At 50.9% G+C, this 19,072-nt stretch overlaps 2 protein-coding genes across 9 annotated transcripts in view; one reads left to right on the forward strand and one right to left on the reverse strand.

Annotated features, from left to right (window-relative positions):
* Nucleotides 1–18,606, forward strand: part of LOC149338132 (uncharacterized) — a 44,188-nt gene extending 25,582 nt beyond the window's left edge. For 4 of the 8 annotated variants that reach the window (XR_016283380.1, XR_016283382.1, XR_016283383.1 and 1 more), the window contains 2 exons: nt 4,032–4,143; nt 17,407–18,606. Coding sequence is in view for 2 of the 8 variants with exons in the window: in XM_089547506.1 (XP_089403632.1) it covers nt 17,407–17,480 (74 nt within the window). In the remaining 6 variants the exon portion in view is untranslated. Of the gene's footprint in view, nt 1–4,031; nt 4,144–5,200; nt 5,859–17,406 lie in introns of those variants that run through there. The other 4 variants (XM_089547505.1, XM_089547506.1, XM_089547507.1 and 1 more) reach the window with 2 other exon arrangements.
* Nucleotides 11–13,503, reverse strand: LOC149338134 (uncharacterized). The gene is made up of 4 exons (XM_089549977.1): nt 13,428–13,503; nt 12,547–12,552; nt 7,596–8,014; nt 11–97 (listed from the first exon to the last, which is right to left on the reverse strand). Exons 1-4 carry the CDS (start codon nt 13,501–13,503, stop codon nt 11–13), a joined length of 588 nt encoding a protein of 195 aa, XP_089406103.1.
* Nucleotides 18,607–19,072: the final 466 nt, after the last annotated feature.

A 19,072-nucleotide genomic window follows, 5' to 3' on the forward strand; every position in this document is an offset into this window, starting at 1 on the left:
ACATTATACGTCAGTCAGCACTGAAAACAATTTGTACATCAATAGTTGCCTCAGACACACCGTCATCTCGCTGGTGCCGCTCGGCCACCGCCTGCGGCTGTCAAAAATTCAGTGGTTGCAGAGGCGGGGCCAACAGCACTGTCAGTGGTGAAGTGCATCAGAATAAAGTTAAGGCGTGTTAACCAGACTATAGTTGGATACAGCTTAAAGTCTGCAAAAAATCCATCCATAACAAGGTCCGCCACACAGAATTTTTCCATCAAAAAAAGACGACTATTCCCTTTGCAACAGGTTGCTACGGACCATGCTCCAATGTTGCCAAATGCCTTTTTTTTCTCCTTAGCTAACGTTTCAACTATTACTGCTAGGTTCCTGATTTATTCAAAGGGTCGCACAGCCCATCTCGTATCAGTTTTTCAATTTCGAGAATGCCATTCTCATCACCACTCCAGCACAAGAGGGACCGCACACGAGGAGAAGCGAAACCAGTCGGCCTGTTTCAGATTGGTGGGTGGGTTGGTAGATGGGTTTGGATGGATAGACTGATGGGAGCATCCCCTTTGAAACGAGGTGATGGCAGTTGCCAGCATGCATGGCTTTTTTTTTCTTTATATTTCTGTAACAGTGTTATAAATTGGTGTATAAATTCACCATTTTCTTTAAATACCTGCTTGGTCCTACATTTCTAACCTTATGTCACCTCTAAGAGCTTAGGGAGAGTGACTGTGCCTACATTGACAGCCGGATGGATACCATCACATTTCAGTATGAGGTGTTGAATTCTTTCAACACATTGAACACAGCACATGTGTCACCTCCTTGTCATATTTTTTTTTGCAGCTGCTCGTCATAAGACACCCTTATGTAGCATCAAGGAGTAGGGCACTACGTCTTGAGTTATCATAGAAAGATTCCTTCCTAATCTACCTTCTCCAATTTCAATAGTGCTATACTCTGCTTCCTTTCCATTGGACTAATCCTCTTTGTTTACCTTGTGCGGTTTTTTACCTGTTGTTTAAGGCTCTTTAGTTCTGCATCCTTGTATCCTACATGCTTACTGGTTAGTTTCCTACTTTTCTGCCATTGTGAGTCAAAGCTCGTTCTGTGTAAGCATTTAAGTACTGTAGCGGCCAACTGTTATCGTCTAGTTTCCTCAAGCATTCCTATAATAGGGAGTTGTAGCATATTGTTAGTGTTTACTTTACGGTTTACCGCATGCGTGGCCATTACTGGACCACTAGCACTTTACACTATCTCTTTTAGCAACGCATCAAGTTTGCATTCACTCGGAAAGAAACGCGGCAGCTCACTGCATGGCCGCTTCGGACCAAATACAGCACCGCCACCTCATTCTTTGGCGCTATAAATGAAGGCATTCGCTCTTAATTCGCATACTCTCACTCATAGGTCAAGGTTTAAGTAACAACTCCCGTGTTTTTGAGATAATTTGGATTTTTTTCAACAGTTAAGCTTAACAATGTGTCGAGAATATAGTGCTGTATTGTGTACAGAGCCGAAATGGCAATGACAACAATGCAGTTCTTCAGCTTTTTCCCCGCTGTAACATTTACCTATATGTTCAGTTATCTTGCAAAAAAAAAATGATTGCTAATTCCCTCCGAATATTATATTGATCAGTAAGTGCAGAAAATAAGTTTCTCCAGCCCAGAGTAACGGCCGCCTCGATCACGCGCCGCGCGCGCCGATCCAGTTGGCTGTGCCAGAGTTGACGCGCTTTGACTTACTGTCACTAGATGGCACCACTATGTTTACTTCCAAACGTTCCAAACCAAGCATTTAAACATCCAAAGAAGCGACGTCACGGCATCATTCTGGCGCCATCTCCCGCTTTCTCTTGATAACTTGACTGCTCTCTCCGCTCCTCCTCCAATGACCCTCTGTGCGGTGCAGGGTTGCCAGATTGGGCTATTAATAGCCAAATTGGGCTACTTTTTGCCCGAGTTGGCGTCAGAAATTTCGTTTTGGCTATGTGGCTACTTTTGGGCTACATCTTTTTCATGCGTGAAAAAAAAAAGTTAAAGTAGCCGCGGTGGCTCAGCGGCTATGGTGCTCGGCTGCTGACCCGAAAGACGCGGGTTCGATCCCGGCCGCGGCGGCTGGAATTTCTTTGGAGGAGAAATTCTAGAGGCCCGTGTACTGTGCGATGTCAGTGCACGTTAAAGAACCCCAGGTGGTCGAAATTTCCGGAGCCCTCCACTACGGCGTCTCTGATAGCCTTAGTCGCTTTGGGACGTTAAACCCCATAAACCAAACCAAAGAAATAAAAGGCATAATGGAATCAAAATGCAGGCTATAACAGGTTAAAGAAATTGAGCGCGTCTGCAACAAAATGACAATTTGTAAACGCTGTGTTCGAAAAAACTTATGTGTTTCAGACGGTCAAGGATCATGGCCTTTCGATTTATTTTATGAAAAGTGGCCACTACGTAAAAGTTGCCCCCGGAAACACTTCACGGCCTATAGCATTCCACTTAATCCGCGAACTAACGCCACCCGCGCGCGCGCGCCAACGAACATAGACTGTTGCCATCTGCACATGCGAGCGTTCTCCCATTGACGGTGCACCACGGGTGACCTTGGCGCCAGAATAGAAGGAAAACACTAAGAGAACTTAAGTCTCCCTACGTGGTGCAAATGCGTAAGCATTACATGCTACTGTTTCGCTACGTGGTCTAGTGGTTTGTGCGTCCGCTTCGGCTGCGGTAGGTGGCAGGTTGGATACCCACCGCCAGGCATGCTGTTTTCTTGTAATGCTTATTCTGGTTCTGCGGACACATTCTGCTCAAGATACGCACGAGGCAAGTAATGCTTACGAATTAATAAGGTTTTTTCTGTTTCTTCTTATTCTCGTGGTGGACACAGCAAGCGCGCCACTCGCAAGAGCCTACGCTTTTTCTGCAGCCTCAAGCGGCACACGTGCAGCCCTCGAGATTCATTGCGAGCGACGCGAGAGCGCCGTGTCCGTTGCGTAATCTGCATGCACTCATGCGGAGCCATATAGCCATCCTTCGGCGCGGCGCGGAACCCACGAAGGCGGCGGAAGTTACTGGCATGACTTGACATTAGATCCGTCGCTACGAGAACTTTCAGAATGGGCAAGTGGGCGATGTACCTCGGGAACTGCAAAAAGAAATGCGAAAAGGTGCCGGAATTCAAGGGTAATATGTTTTTCTCATTATTGTGAACGTGCTGTTAGACTGAAGATGAAATCGACACGGAATATCATTTAATGGCCTATATCCTTGATTTATTCTGAGCTCATGCATATCGTAGAATGTAGCATCAAGAAGGCGCATGCCAGATGCTTTGAGGTGACGCTCTCAGTGAGAACCTTTCTCTTAAAGCATAAAATTGAAATGTGAGGCTGCGTAAACATGCAGTAAGGTACTTTCACTGTCGATGTGTCTAATCTGCGCGCGAACATTTAAAAGGTGAAATATTCTTAAACTAGAGCTGCGATCGCGTTATATAGCGCCGCCGTTCTTTTCCGCGTGCAGACTGGCTGTCGTCACCCGCCTCAGGTGATATGGCCTACTGCCGCGCCTGCAAAGTGGAACTGTGGCCCATCTTTAGGACCTGGTTAGCGCACCTGCTTAGCCGCACTGGTTAGCGCGCATGACAAGTGCGAAACGTAACAACGGAAAGAACACGCCGTGCGCACCCCCTCATACATTATGTGCGCGAAAGAAATCTAATGTGTAAATATTCTTGCCGAAAATTAAATCAATATGCTTAAGAAATGTCGTCCCAAAAACAAGTATTTTTGGCTACTTTTGGGCTACGCAAAAATCTCGCTTTTGGCTACGTTTGGGCTACTAAGGAGGCCAATTTGGCTACCCGAGGTCGGAACCATCTGGCAACCCTGGTGCGGTGTAAAGTGTGGCGGCATTCAGAGCGCGGGATCGCTGGCGGTAGGTCACGTCATGTGCCCCGCCCGAGCCGAAACGCATAGCCGCCGCCGTTTGTCACTGCGAACCGCCTGCCTATATAAATAGTTTATTCTCTGCCAGTTCTCCCCGAGCCATGAGCGAGGCAACCGGTGGAAGTCCTTCGTCTGCCGCCGCTGCTAAACGAGCTGCCTGCAGAGCAGAGGCCCAGCGCGGTCGCCGCCGGAATCCACAGGTGCGTGCCGCCTAAGAAGAAGCTTAATTACCGCCGTCGAGAATTCCTTGCCTCAATCTATCGAAAAGCTGGAACAGCTGATCAGCTGCGCTGAAATTTCGCATTCGGAAGTAACGTAATCGTCGGCAATTTTTTCCTCCGCCGCGAGCTCCCGTTATTCATATCGGCATCATTATCACCAGCTCCAGCTTTTTGTGGCTGTCAAAGGCATGTGACTTGAGGTAGCGTGTTCACCGAAGTTCAGCCGCCGCGGCTGGGATCCAATCCCTGACCCAAAAGACGCGGGTTCGATTCCGGCCGCAGCGGCTGAATTTAGATGGAGGCGAAATTCTAGAGGCCCGTGTACTGTGCGATGTCAGTGCACGTTAAAGAACCCCAGGGGGTCGAAATTACCGGAGCCCTCCACTACGGCGTCCCTCATAGCCTGAGTCACTTTGAGACGTTAAACCACAACAAACCGAACCGTATTTGTGGCTTTCGTGTGCCGCCGCCGAGCGTTGCAATTTTGCACGGCTGGGAGTTTGCTTTCGAACCTGGCAAGCATGCGGCAGTTGCGACTGCGGCGTGCTTAAGTTTTCGTATGCGACTCAAAGCGCCGCGGTTTTCGTGGGCGAAGTCGGGAAGGTTTCCGGCTCGAGACAAAGCTTTCGAAACAGACGTGTGAAGTGAACGTCCCTGAAAACTGTGTGCGGAATTTTTTTTTGCATGCGCAGCTGTTCCACGCGATGTCGTCGTACTACGTGCTGTGGGTCCGCGGAAGCTGCGACGGCATAAACACTAGTGAGGTCTAGTAGTTTATCAAAGACTGTTTAAAAAACAGTCTTTGATAAACTTGGGTTGTGGAATGTGCGTTTTTTTTTTCACCTTAATTGGAGGGGGGCGGGGGGGCGGGGGGAGGCGTCGGCTTGGAATCGTGTAGATACAGTATTGATCACAGTGCCAAGATCGGGGTGCGTTCATGACGAAAGAACGCAACGGCTGAAGCCCCGTCATGTAGTCGTAATGTAGTCCAGTTTAATGGTCATTAAATTTTGTTTCTTTTGTAATATCGATCAAGCCATCGTGGACTGCACGAAGCTGGACGCTGTTTCGCTGGACGAAAACGTTTCGGAAAGTACCCGGCCTCCTATGTGTCGGCGAAAAACGTCCTTTTCCCCAAGACAAAGGCCGACGCGCAACGAGCGAAGAACCGCATGGCTAACCACGAGCCGAAGCACTCAACAAAGAAAACGGAACGGTACTGAACAGGACTTACGCCTAGGCCCGCAACCGTGCGATTCCGCGAAACGCCCACGACCATACGAACCGATACTTCGAATGAAACTGAGAATTCTCGCGAATGCTAATGTTGGCACGACTGTTGGAAAGACAAATTGGAGAGCCCGGAAACCCGATCAACGCAGCAAACAGCAGTGCCGACGCCACGCGACAGGCTAACGACAACACTGCAATATCCAAAACGCGACAATGCCCCAGCTAACGACAAGTCTTCCAACGTTCTCCGGAAGGAAGAACGAAAGTCTTGACGAATCGATCGCTGCACAGCGTGCGCGAAAGACTTTCATGGAACGAAATTGCCATGCTCAACTCCGCAGTATTCAGGCTGTCACAGAAGTGGCGGCAGCCTGTAAATTACTTTTGTTTGTATAAAACTGATGCGTCCGCGTTTCTTTGTGTCTCGGGAAGAGCAAGAATGCATGCACGGTTTTTTTTTGTTATTTAGACAACCCCCTCGCATTGCGAAAGCGGAGGCGGCTCAAGGTCGGCCCCGATACTGCCGAAGTCTGGAGCTGACCATTAGCAGGAAAAAAGTTGCGGCGTACGTGACTGCCTTTTTGGTTGTTTTACTTTTTTCGCTGTTCCAAGGTCACCGAATCCAGAGTCGAAGCCTAGGGCTTCTTTTTAGTTGTCCGTTAATTTTTTCTCCTCCAAGATGGCGGCCATGCAGTGTCAAAGTGTAGGTGCTTACGTGCTCTTGTTGCGCTTTTTGGTGTTTTCTTTTTCGACGCCGACTCTGTGGCGCCGCGGGTGCCTCGCCCGCTAGCGCCCAAGAAATATATTTCTCTAAGATCGACCTGCGTCTTACGGGCCAGCAGCCGAGCACTATAGTGCTCGCTCGGTTATATGCAGGGTGTTCCACCGAAGACTTCAAACAATTTGTAAAAATAGGCTTTTGAGTTGGAAGAACGCTTTTTTTTTTCGGCAGAGCATTGTCAGCGGTGTAGTTTATCAGAAAAAAAAAGACTGCTAACTAGTAGGATGGTGTTGTGCCGGCGCCCACATTTCGCTCGCTGGCCTCTCTGGAAGCCAGCGCTGCGCGCCCGCCGTCGCTCAAAGCAGGCCCAGACTCTCGGACATGTCGCGGCGTGTAGCGTGAATCATCCCGCCTCGCCGGCCCTTCCTCCTCCCCTCCTCACCGTCGGTGCGAACTCCGACGTTTCGCCGGCCGTCGCCTCTCGACTATTGGTGTAATTTGAACGGTGGCCAGTGCCGTGACCTAATTGGAGCATTTGAACTGCTGGCTGCCGCAACGGGCACCGGCGGCTTTAAAAACGGAGCCGCGCTGAGCCCGAGAAGCAGACGGGCAGCAGAAAGCCATCACGCCGGAGCTACGCTCGCCGCCGGGGCCGCCCTTCTTTGTGCTAGCCCGTGGTGCTCTTGGCCCTTGTATCATGTAAAAGCCCGTGTACATACTGAACATAAAAGTCATTTGACTCACCCTCGCCTCGACAGTTTCCTGGCTCGGACACCCAGTCCCAACAGTGGTTAGCTAATAATGAATAGTTGACTTCTTAACTATTATTGTTAGCCTCCTTAATTATTTGAAGGCATGTAGCCCACCGTAAGTAATATCACTTTTTGCCATTTCGAAATCGCGGTTACCCTTGGCGCTGTGGCCCATCAAATTATATACACCGCGCCAAAATACATGCGCTTTAGAGAAGCCTGCAGACAAAGCAGCTCCTCCAGAGCGCGTAATTCGCCGAAATAGCCCAAATTTGTTGGGTCAAGCGCCGAGGGGTAACCCTATTTTCTAAATTCTAAAAACTGATATGGATATTATTTAATGAGCCTATCAGTAATAGTTAAAAAGTTGAACTATTCAAAATTAGTTAACCAGCCAGCTGTTTAGCACGTATTACCTTTATTTTGGTGTACAACACAGCTGACAATGCTATGCCGAAAAAAGAGCTCTTATAACTCAAAAAGCCTATTTTTTTTTAAGATTATGTAAAAGTTTAGGTGAAACACTGTATAGTAGCTATAGCATATAACCACTGATACGCTGCGGCGGCCTTCCGATAGGGTAATCGCGACGTGGTACGCCGTGTACTTCTCGCGTACTCGTAGAAATGCGCCGGAAAACTACTTAGGCGGCGTGTGCCTAGAAAAAAACTAAGATGCCGAGCGTAATTTTTGGCATGCTTAGAGTACTCAAAGAGGATACTCACCAGGACACCACGCTTGTTTGGGTGCACTCCACTGCCGTTCAGCATGTTCGACCATGTGTGTCTGGTGCCATCCAGGTACACGTGGCCGTCTTTTCGGCACAGCTCCTGCAGCATTGAATTGGTCTCGCGAGCATCTGCGTTGCACTTCTCTAGTTCCTCGGTTGTCAGTGCCCACTTTCCCCGCTCGCAAAGGCTCTTCTGTCTTGGCAGAATTGCCGATATTACGAGACGTACGGCAGGGTTGGCTTTGAGAATCCTCGATATTAGAGTCCGAAACCTTGCAATTCGCGTCATTGCCGTCTCTCCGAGATTATTGGTGCCAACATGTAGAACTAAAGCATGCACACCTGGTACAGCCTCAGAAATCATGGGAAATATTCTTTCAATTTGCACGCCGCTGAATGCACGCACCTCAACATCTACACGGTGTTGAGAACGGGGCCACACAGCCCCACCGCTGGAACCAGTGTTAAGGATGGGGCTTCTATCCCACCGCTGGAACCAGTGTTGGAGACGGAGGGGTCCTGGAGATGACTAACTCGTTTAGCCCCGCAGGTACCGGCTCCGAATGACGATGTCGGACTGCTCTATCGAGGAAACTGTACAGAAGGGTTTATTCTACATATTTACAGATGAGAATCGAATCGAATGCAATGCAAAGCGAATCACACAACAACATCCCGTTAAATACGGTTCGCGTTCCCTAGATCCCTGACTGGGGAACTTAGTTCGAATAACGTTGTCCAATCGGATGGGCCACTGATGACGCTGGCGGTACCACCCACGCACGGGGCGGTGCCGATGCCCTCTCGCTCTCTCACAGCTCGGGGGATGAGAAGGGGAAGACAGTCATCAAACACAGATGCGTCACCTTGACCACTGCCGCAAGTGTTCTGTGCGTTGCCTCCGTGGGAAAGCAGAATCCCGCAGTCTTCTCGCAGGTGGTTGAACCTTCTCGAACTCCCCCGCCGGATGGCCGAAGCACGAGACCCATTCGACACAGCGTCTTTCAATTAGCAGCCTCGCTCAACGTGACCTTGCGTAGCATCATCCAGTCCGGTGACCCGAAGGCCGACTCGGCCAACGTATACCGCTGCTTTCGCCGTGCTTCATGTGCATCTCTGCTTTCAGCGTTGTTGCTGCTGTCACAAGTTCTCGCCGCATCGTTGCCTAACGACGACACTCGTTTGACAGTAATTTCTCCCAGGCCCGTGGGAGACAGCGTCCTTCGATCGGTTCGGAGGTTCGGTGATTTGGAGAGCAACAACCCCCGTCCGTCGTCGTCTATGCTTCTGCCGCCGGCGCCAGGTCTCGTTGTCCACTCTTAACAGCTCGTCCGCGGCCCGAAAAATCTCGAATGGCCAGCGTTCACGACCGCTGGGCAGGAAGAGATGAGGCCGGAGTCGGGTGGAAGGGCTGGTTTCCAGAAATGGCATCCAAGCACGAACATTCAACAAAGAATGGCATCAGTGGACTGTTCCACGAGACAGGGCACTGACCCACAAGCAAGCGCTCGGAATTTGCCAAAGACCCACCAGGCTTCCCACAATGACAATAAATGTTTACTAAAACATTACTGAATTTTGGTGTAATTTTGGTGCCAAGAAAGCGCAAAATATCCCGATTGAAATCGCCAAAGACGGACTGCTTGGACCAAGGTTAAAAGTAAAAACCCACACACAGTAGGTGGTCCTACCAAGTACTCCTGTCTACAACAATCGGCTGAATCCATCAGCATTTCCGTGCGGTTTTCCGTTCCTGAAACGCATCGAGAAATTCTGTTTTTGGAGAGCAGGACTCCGTCTAGGCAAGCGACCATCTTTGGGGGGGACAAAACTGTCATAAGCATGTTTGAGACGATGATCAGTCTCAAATATGAACTTTGCGCCGTTCAAGTAGCTCTGGTAACCCGACAACATCTGTGCCGTCTAAACCAAACGCGCGCGCTTTGTCTAAAGCGCTTAACGCTTCTCTACATGTCAGCCTGCGGCTGATGTACTGAACATGGTGCTCTTCGTGGCCGTCGCCAACTTGACCTAAAGTAGCACCCATCTTCTATCACTGGCGTCACACTGAACTTCTTTACTGAAATAAGTGGCCTGAAGCAAAGGTTGGGACACGAGCGCTTCCTTCAGACGAGTTTTCTCTTCGGTCATTTCAGTGTATGTCAGTGAGGCTCCCTTTCGTAAGGTGTCAGTCAATCAAGGGATCTACGCTCCGTCTACGCGACGTTAAGCGTAGTTCTACTCGAGCTGCACTCCTGTGAGTTCCCTTATCTCTTGGTAGCATGGGAAATCGACACCTGTGATTTCTAACTCAGTGACACCATAGCCCTTGTCTAAGGTAAGGGAAAAAAAACAGTAACCTCCGATCAACTCGTTTTAACTCAAAAGTAGCCTTTCCCTGCCTGATTTCATAAACACACACAAAAAAAAAGGAATAAAAAAAGAAACAGCTACTTCGAATCGCCACGCGGGGGGGAAAGCTGACTCCCCGCCGCCGAGTTGAAAGGATTAGTCTTTCAGACGCGCCCGCCGCGGTCGCGCTTTGACTGATTGTACTGCGGTCAACTCGTGACAAAAGGCTGCAGAAAAAAACGATCCCCGACTCTCCCTGTCGTTTCCGCGCCCCCTCGAGGCCTTCCGAAAACCTTGGTCGCTCCTACAATGTCGATAACCGACTCTGGCTCTGGACAACGAGCAGTGACCAGCGCGAGAAGGTGCCTCTTTCTCTCGCCCCAAGCAGGAAGCTCGGCTACTCATTCGCCATGCGCGCTTCATAGAATGCGGGGCCAAAAGTGAAGGACGTTTCCTTTTCAAGTGCGCCCGCCGAACACGCCTGCATGTGTCGTCTCGGTTGTTCGACGCCTGCGTTCGCATGCGCTGAGTGCCGCGCAACCTTGCGGTTGCTGATCTCTTGGGCCGCTTTGCCTTTTTCCTAACTGGCTTTTTGTCCGGACGGCGCGGTCTAGTCTTTCTTGCAGGCCGATGCCCCTTTATGCACTTCGCGCCAGTTTTGCTTGGAAGACGCGCTCTTCCCTTTTCATTACTGCCGTCAGCCTTCGAACGAGCTGGACGCGTCGCGAGATCATCAACTGCAGCTGCAAGTTTACGAGGCGCAACGCGGGAAGGCTTCGCCTTTCCTTCCACCGCATTTCTTTTTTTCGCACCTGTCCGCGCAACCGAATTTAGGGCTTTGAATTTGATTCGTTTTTTCTTGGTTCTTGCCCTTGTTCTTTTTCTGCGCCTAGACTGTGTCGCGTGCGTCTCCTGATGACAACTAGCTATCTCTAGTTTTTCCGTCGCACCTCGGAAATTTTCATGAAATTCCAAACTGGCCTCTGTGCCTTCGCAGCAGAGTGCCAGCTCCACGCAGCTGACAGACGGACAGAAAACTGCCCCTGAGATCCCTGGCTCATTCCTTAGGGAGTTGTCCTCTACCGCGTGCCTGTCGCTTTGCGCTCTATTCTCTGCATTGCAATGCTCAGCCACAACTGAGCCAGCCTGGCTGTCGCTCTGCGCGCCATTCTCTACATTGCAGTGCCCAGCTACAACTGAGCCCGCCTGGCTGTCGCTCTGCGCGCCATTCTCTGTACTGCAGTGCTCAGCTACAACTGAGCCCGCTGCTTGGCTGTCGCTCTGCGCGCCATTCTCTCTACTGCAGTGCTCAGCTACAACTGAGCCCGCTTGGCTGTCGCTTTGCGCGCCATTCTCTCTACTGCAGTGCTCAGCTACAACTGAGCCCGCCTGGCTCTTATGGCTATCCTTTTCCTCGGCAGCCTCGCACTCTTCTTGTGCCAGTATTACCAAGGTAGCCTCTCCGGAGCCTTTGCCACTGAAGCCACTGGGACATTCCAATTCGCTCTTACCGCGGTTGTTGCTCTCAAAAGGGGTTTCCGCTGTTTCAACTTCGCAACCTTTCTCGCTATTAAAAACTCCCTTTTCGCGGTCCTGCCGGTTTGACGCCTGTATCGATTCTACTGAAAGTGTCGCGCTCGCAACTGTCCCGACAAAGTTGTCCGTTGCCACTCCTACCTCACCTGGAGGAGAATCCTCGCACTCGTGTCGTTGAGACGCTATCTCGGAATGCTCTTTCTTAGCATTACGTCCAACTACACTGGACACGGTCTCGGATTCTGCGGCATTCCTTGGACTACCGCACCGGTTGAACGCGTTCTCTGCCACTTCCCTCGTGGTGTCGCGATTTACCAACGCGGCTACGGTCACAGACTTTTCGGGTCTTATCTGCGGACCTATTTCATAAGCATCGCTTGCTCTTTCAGGACTTCCGGCTCTCACAATACCGCCTTTTTTTCGCAGTTCGTTTTCAAGCTGTATACGCTTTAGTTTCCTTATTTCATCTTCAACCTTCCACTGTTGCCGTTGCCGTTCCTTCTCCTTTTCCCACTCTCGATCAGCTGCTATTTTCTCCCGCTCGGCTTTCTCTTTAGCCTCTTGGTCGTGTTTTTCTTTGCGGGCTTTTTCCCCCTGTACCAAATTCCACGTATCTACCAGCAGTTGATCGTTATTCTTGACCTGTTCACGAATGAATTCGCACAGTTCAATTTTGGTTATTTTGCTAGGCACTTCAAAAGACAGTTCCTCGCATATCAACAGCAAGTCCGACCTCCACAATTCCATTAGTTCCATGACAACGCCTTCTCCGCTTTGGCTCTGCTAACTCCACAATGCCTTGAGAATAACCCCTCTCAAACGACAAAGCCCTGATTCCCAGTCAAGATTATTCTCTGAATCTTACAGCCTGGCGAATCCCATAGCAAAAGCCAAAACGCTCACCCGTGGAGAAAGTACGAAGTCGCACGGTCCATCCCAGCTGCTGCCAACCAGTGTTGGGAACGGGGGGACCACACATGCCCGCTGCTGAGTCCAGTGTTAAAGATGGGGCTTCTATCCCACCGCTGCCACCAGTGTTGAGAACGGGGCCACACAACCCACCGCTGGAACCAGTGTTAAAGATGGGGCTTCTATCCCACCGCTGGAACCAGTGTTGAAGACGGAGGGGTCCTGGAGATGACTAACTCGTTTAGCCCCGCAGGTACCGGCTCCGAATGACGATGTCGGACTGTGCTATCGAGGAAACTGTACAGAAGGGTTTATTCTACATATTTACAGATGAGAATCGAATCGAATGCAATGCAAAGCGAATCACACAACAACATCCCGTTAAATACGGTTCGCGTTCCCTAGATCCCTGACTGGGGAACTTAGTTCGAATAACGTTGTCCAATCGGATGGGCCACTGATGACGCTGGCGGTACCACCCACGCACGGGGCGGTGCCGATGCCCTCTCGCTCTCTCACAGCTCGGGGGATGAGAAGGGGAAGACAGTCATCAAACACAGATGCGTCACCTTGACCACTGCCGCAAGTGTTCTGTGCGTTGCCTCCGTGGGAAAGCAGAATCCCGCAGTCTTCTCGCAGGTGGTTGAACCTTCTCGAACTCCCCCGCCGGATGGCCGAAGCACGAGACCCATTCGACACAGCGTCTTTCAATTAGCAGCCTCGCTCAACGTGACCTTGCGTAGCATCATCCAGTCCGGTGACCCGAAGGCCGACTCGGCCAACGTATACCGCTGCTTTCGCCGTGCTTCATGTGCATCTCTGCTTTCAGCGTTGTTGCTGCTGTCACAAGTTCTCGCCGCATCGTTGCCTAACGACGACACTCGTTTGACAGTAATTTCTCCCAGGCCCGTGGGAGACAGCGTCCTTCGATCGGTTCGGAGGTTCGGTGATTTGGAGAGCAACAACCCCCGTCCGTCGTCGTCTATGCTTCTGCCGCCGGCGCCAGGTCTCGTTGTCCACTCTTAACAACGGTCACCTAATGTGGAAGACCCTGCATGGTCTTTCAACATTGAGTCACCGGCAACAAGCACACGCAAACGGGCCATGGTGAGGTACGTGCCTTTGCAGTGGGTAGACGCAGGAATGAAAATTTGACGAACGATCAAAAATATCACATTATAAAGCAGGAAACACGCAGGTGTGCGAAAGTTTACGCACTAACAAGAATAGGGCTTAAATGCAATAACGAACAAACGCTAGAATATGATTACCACACGAAATGAAAAACTTCAAAAACAGGAATACGCAGGTATACCAACGATTACGCACTTACAAAATAGGGCTTATATGCAATAAAAAACAAACGCTAGAATATTGTTACCACACGAGCTGGAATTAGTTTAGGAAAAGTGAAAGTGAATGGAACGTAAACGTCAAACGCTTGCAACGGACACGGAGCGCCCGGACCACTGGAACTGCGACTGCTCGATGCCAGACTTGTATGAGCACTGACACAATTTCTGGCAAATCGCCGGCCGCCCCGGGGCCCCGGCGTGCAGTTACGTCACGCTGCGCATGCGCAGTGGCCCACCACTGACGAATTAAGGCGACCTCTGCCGGACAGCGATGAACGCTTGTTCGGGGAAATTCAATGCTGCGGCGAATGATGGTTGGTTGGTCTATGGGGTTTAACGTCCCAAAGCGACTAAGGCTATGAGAGACGCCGTACTGGAGGGCTCCGGAAATTTCTGGGGTTCTTTAACGTGCACTGACATCGCACAGTACACGGGCCTCGAATTTCTCCTCCAAAGAAATTCAACCGCCGCGACCGGGATCGAACCCGCGTCTTTCGGGACAGCAGCCGAGCACCATAGCCACTGAGCCACCGCGGCGAATGAGAGCGAAGACATGGCTGCTCGCGGGCAGCCGGCTTCCGGTAAACGGACGTACTACGTCTGCGGTAATATGTCTCCGGTATGCTAAATCTCTAATAAAAATGTTGCTGGGCTAATTGGTGATTCATGCTTGGAACGAAGACAGCGCAACGAAGAGAGTTCCAAGCGTAAATCTCTACTCGGCATGAAGCCGGCAACGTCCCCTTATAGCGGAAGCAGAAGTGTGTTCTCCAGTTCGCTGATGAGCAAATGCGGCCGAGTGTATGACCACCGTGCAGCGGTGCCGGCGTGTTCGCTTCTATTAAAAGTGAAAAGTGTATCGTCTTCTCCTGTGTAGTGCCGCATCTGCACAGTGCAGTGTTGTCTCCCGCCGCTCGCTTGCCTTCATCGCTGACCGAGGAGCGCTGAAAAGGTGGTGTGAATCCTACGAAGTCCACGGCAGCCCAGCGATAGAGCGGTCGGCGCCGCGCGCTGGCACTTGCGAGCGGACCGCGCGCAAGATGGCCGCCGGCCTCCCGGGGTCTGCCTCGCCGGACGGCGGCCATTATTAAGTTTCGCCGGGCGCTCGCTCGCAACTCTCAGTTATGCAGTTGCACTCGTCGTTTTCAAATATCGGAAAAGAGTTTTATTCGAACAGCGAAGGGAGCCATTCACTCCGCATCTGACTCTGCGCCCGGCGTATTGCTAGTTGGCCGGCCGTCACTTCCCTGCGGCAAGCGGGCGGCGGCGGTCGCCAGCGCGGCTGTCTTCTAGCGGTTCCCCTGCTTCTGTCCGAGCTGAACACGGTGCAGCGGTCCCTGCAGGGAGCTCTGCCTGCGTACAGTCCTCGCTGTGCCTGTATGCACAGTGCAGTGTTGCCTCCCGCCGCTCGCTTGCCTTCATCGCTGGCCGAGGAGCGCTGAAAAGGTGGTGTTAATCCTACGAAGTCCACGGCGGTCGGCGCCGCGCGCAAGATGGCCTCCCGTCGCTCCTGCGGCTTCCTCGCTGGACGGAGGTCATAATATTTTCTCAGCGGCGGCGATGACTACGCGCTTGTTGACGCGAAGACGGAAGGAAGAGGGGGTGGTGGGGGAGCTATGTGACCAGAAATGGCCAGTGGGGGTCTGACTCGGGGGCAATGGTCCGCTGCATGGTCGTTTGCCGCCTGCGCGTTTGCGTGAGTTTTCGCCTACATAGAGGTCAGCCTTTAAGCGCTTCTGATCGGTTGTTGGAACGAACTTCTTGTTTGATTTTATTAAGGCGAAAGCCTTTAATGGCTCATGCTCGCGGTGTCCGTCCGTGCGCTGCAATCGTGCCAACTGTGGCCTCTCCTCCGCGCAACCTCCTCTGTAATTTCCTTTCCTCAAATTCATTTTCATCTCTACGGGCTCTCTTTCCCTCCCTTCCTCTGCAAACGTATGATGGGTGTCCACCGAGAGATGCGAGACAGTTACTGCGTAATTGACTTTCCTCAAATAGAATTTTCATTAGAATCGCTCCGACCTCAGGCAACCAAATTGGCCTCCGTAGTAGCCCAGACGTCGCCAAAAGCGAAATTTTTGCGTAGCCCAAAAGTTGCGAAAAATATTTGTTTTTGTGACATTCCTTAGGCATATTGAATAATTTTCGGCAAGAATAACTACATATTATATTTCTTTCCCGCAAATGATGTCTTAGGTGGTGCGTACGTCGTGTTCTTTCCGTTGTTACGTTTCGTCTCCGACATGCTGCGGCGGACGCCCGGCCAGCGTTGAAAGCACCGGGCATTTTGGCCGTACGGCGCTCTGCAAGGCGCTGCCATAAGTGATGCAAGACTATCGATAGTACTATCGATAGTTGTGTCACTATCGAACTATCGATGGCAAAAAAACTATCGATAGTAATATCGATAGCACTATCGATAATACTTACTGTCCCTGCTACCTTTTAAACTGAATTGTCGCGCTTTGGCGTCTCAATTTAAAGTGGTAGTCATCTTAATTTAACTCCATCAAGCTCTCATGTCACGGGTTCGGTGACTACGCGAGGTCATCACCGAGTCATGACAATGAGGGAGTGGCCGTTTGATGCCCGGCGTAGTCATTAAGCAAACGCAGTGAATGAGACAGGCGTGTTAAGAGGTAACAAACGTTTAAAGTTTCGACTGAAGAATACGACAGCTTTTACAGAGGCGTAATGTACATCCTACACAAAACAAATGCAGGAAAAACACATCGCATCAGATACACACAATTTTCGTGCCAACACAGCCCCTTTTAAAGTCCTCGGGCTCTAGCGGACGAAGCACTCGCGGCGCCACAGAGTCGGCGTCGAAAAAGAAAACACCAAAAAGCGCAACAAGAGCACGTAGGCACCTACACTTTGACACTGCATGGCCGCCATCTTGGAGGAGAAAAAATTAACGGACAACTAAAAAGAAGCCCTAGGCTTCGACTCTGGATTCGGTGACCTTGGAACAGCAAAAAGTAAAACACAACCAGAAAGGCAGTCACGCACGCCGCAACTTCTTTCCTGCTAATGGTCACCCTGGGGACGCGAAAAATATACGAATACACAAAAGCAGCTCAAGACTTTGGCAGTATCAGAGCCTCGCCGACGCGCCGTGCGGGTTTCGACGTGTTCTCGCCACGCGTCGTCGTGTGTGTGTGTGTCGTGTTTGTGCGCAGCCTTCTCAGTGCGGCGCCAAGGAGAAAGAGAGAGTCTCCAGCACTGGCGAGGAGGTGCTCTCGGCGCCAGGGAGCCTACTTCGCAGCTGCGAGATCGGACACGTTCGCTCGGAGGTTCTCACTCTCCCTGCCCTCTGCTCGCAACACTATGCTCATCGTTTCGCCTCTGCAGCGTGGCCGCGCTTCGCCAGATGGCGCCGCCGGCGCTCGCTTCGCGGCTCTGCCGGCGGTCGCTTCGCCAGCCTAACCACGCCTAACCACAAGCAAAACCTAAGCGTAGCCAGGCAGCCGTCGCTTTCGCAACACAATCGGGTTTAATCAGATGACCAGAGCTAAACCACTGCCATTTTTCCACTCCTCGTCGGTTGCTAGTTCGTCCTCGAGTTGCTGCTTCTGCGTGTCTCCGTTCTCTCCGAGTCGGCGCTCTTACATGAAAACGTTGTTGTTAACGGCGCCTCGTCTTTTGCAGGACCTCCTGATGCTGGAAGCTGGGCCCCGGCCGCCAGGTCAACTCTACCCACGGGGCTTGCGACAACGCTGTAACAACCTAACACCGTGCTGCGCGCACCGTCATGGAGGCCGTGTGCCACGGAAAGCAAATGCTCCAAGATTGCAAGGAGTGCAGCAATGCAGGCATGCAAGCAAATTAATTATAAGCGAAATGCGGTATTTATCACAAATGCAGTGTTTTATTTTTCTCAGACTAAAAAAGAAGTCACCAAAATAACAGCACACAAATAGCAGCACGCAATAAACCACAATGTCGCTGAACACAACACACTAAATGAACAACTACAAAAACTTTAGAGACAAGGTCAAGTTCAATAGCGACTGGTACAAAATCTAGTACAGTCGCGATCAATTTGAAGGTGATCGCGCGAGCATCGACCGGCGGGCCTTTTAAGCTGCATAGCGGCCGATATCGGAACTGCGACGATAAAGATTGCGTTGCCTTCTTTCCCTTGTAGGCTTTTCCGGGCTACAGCCGTCACCCCTATGACTACCTCGCCGCCTTTTTTCCATGCTTGTTTTCTAACATGGAAATCGTGTCCACGCCGTTGCCTCATATCGTGGCCGATAATATGATAGGAATGAATTTGAAGGTTATCTCACGAAGGGTGACGAATCTTTTAGACAGCGTCTTCCCGTGGCACATTTTTACCACACAAATGCAGAACTATAAGAGCTTCCCTCGCGCTTTGGCTGTTCAATGAAGCACTGAAGCACTGCAATGAAAATGCCGCGCAAGGCGGCTTCTTCTAGCATAGGTTGACGCTCGCATGATTAACTTCCAATTGATTGCGTCCGGTCTAACAGTATACACAAGATTACGACACGTGCGTATCTGTCTGCTGACGCGTAAAAAAAACGCAATTTGTGACTTGCTAGAAGGGATATATTCTCTTCACCACGCATAATATTCCCCTCACCACGCAAGGTGATGACGTAACGTGGCGCTGCTCGAGCGATCACCTTCATAATGATCGCCACTGTACAAGATATGGACAGAAGAATGTATGGTAGAGAAAGATATTAAGCATCAAGAGTTGTTTGGGAAGCGGAACTGCTTGGTCTATACAAAAACGTGTAAGCATTACTTGCCTCATGCTTATCTTGAGTGAGCAAAATGTGTCCGCTGAACCGGAATAAAAAGTACAAGAAAAGGACATGCTTGGTGGTGAGTTTCCAACCAGCCACCTACCGCAGCCGAAGCGGACGCCCAAACTACTCAGCCACGTCTACGGTTAACATGCGAGGATCACGAAACCACGTAACAGAAGCGCAACAGTAGCATTTAACGCTTACGCATGCGCACCACGTAGGGAGACTTCATTCTCTTAGTGTTTTCCCTCTGTTCTGGCTCCAAGGTCACCCGCAGTGCACTGCCAATGGGAGCTAAACGCATCTCGTGCTTAAAAGTTAGGACGGCGAACGCTCACATTTGCAGACGGCAACAGTCCATGGTCGGTGGCGCGCGCGGGCAGAGGTACGTTGCAGAGATTTGCAAGCCTCTGGGTCACCTGCAAGCTCATTAAGCGGAGTAACGTAAGGGAAGATGCGATTAGCCTGCATTGTTCGCCAGGCCCTACATTCCGAGCGTGTTAGGAACATATCTGGTGGTGGATGGATCCTTC

This window comes from Amblyomma mixtum, chromosome 6 (assembly GCF_055824585.1).
Source record: "Amblyomma mixtum isolate Tamu chromosome 6, ASM5582458v1, whole genome shotgun sequence".
NCBI lineage: Eukaryota > Metazoa > Arthropoda > Arachnida > Ixodida > Ixodidae > Amblyomma > Amblyomma mixtum.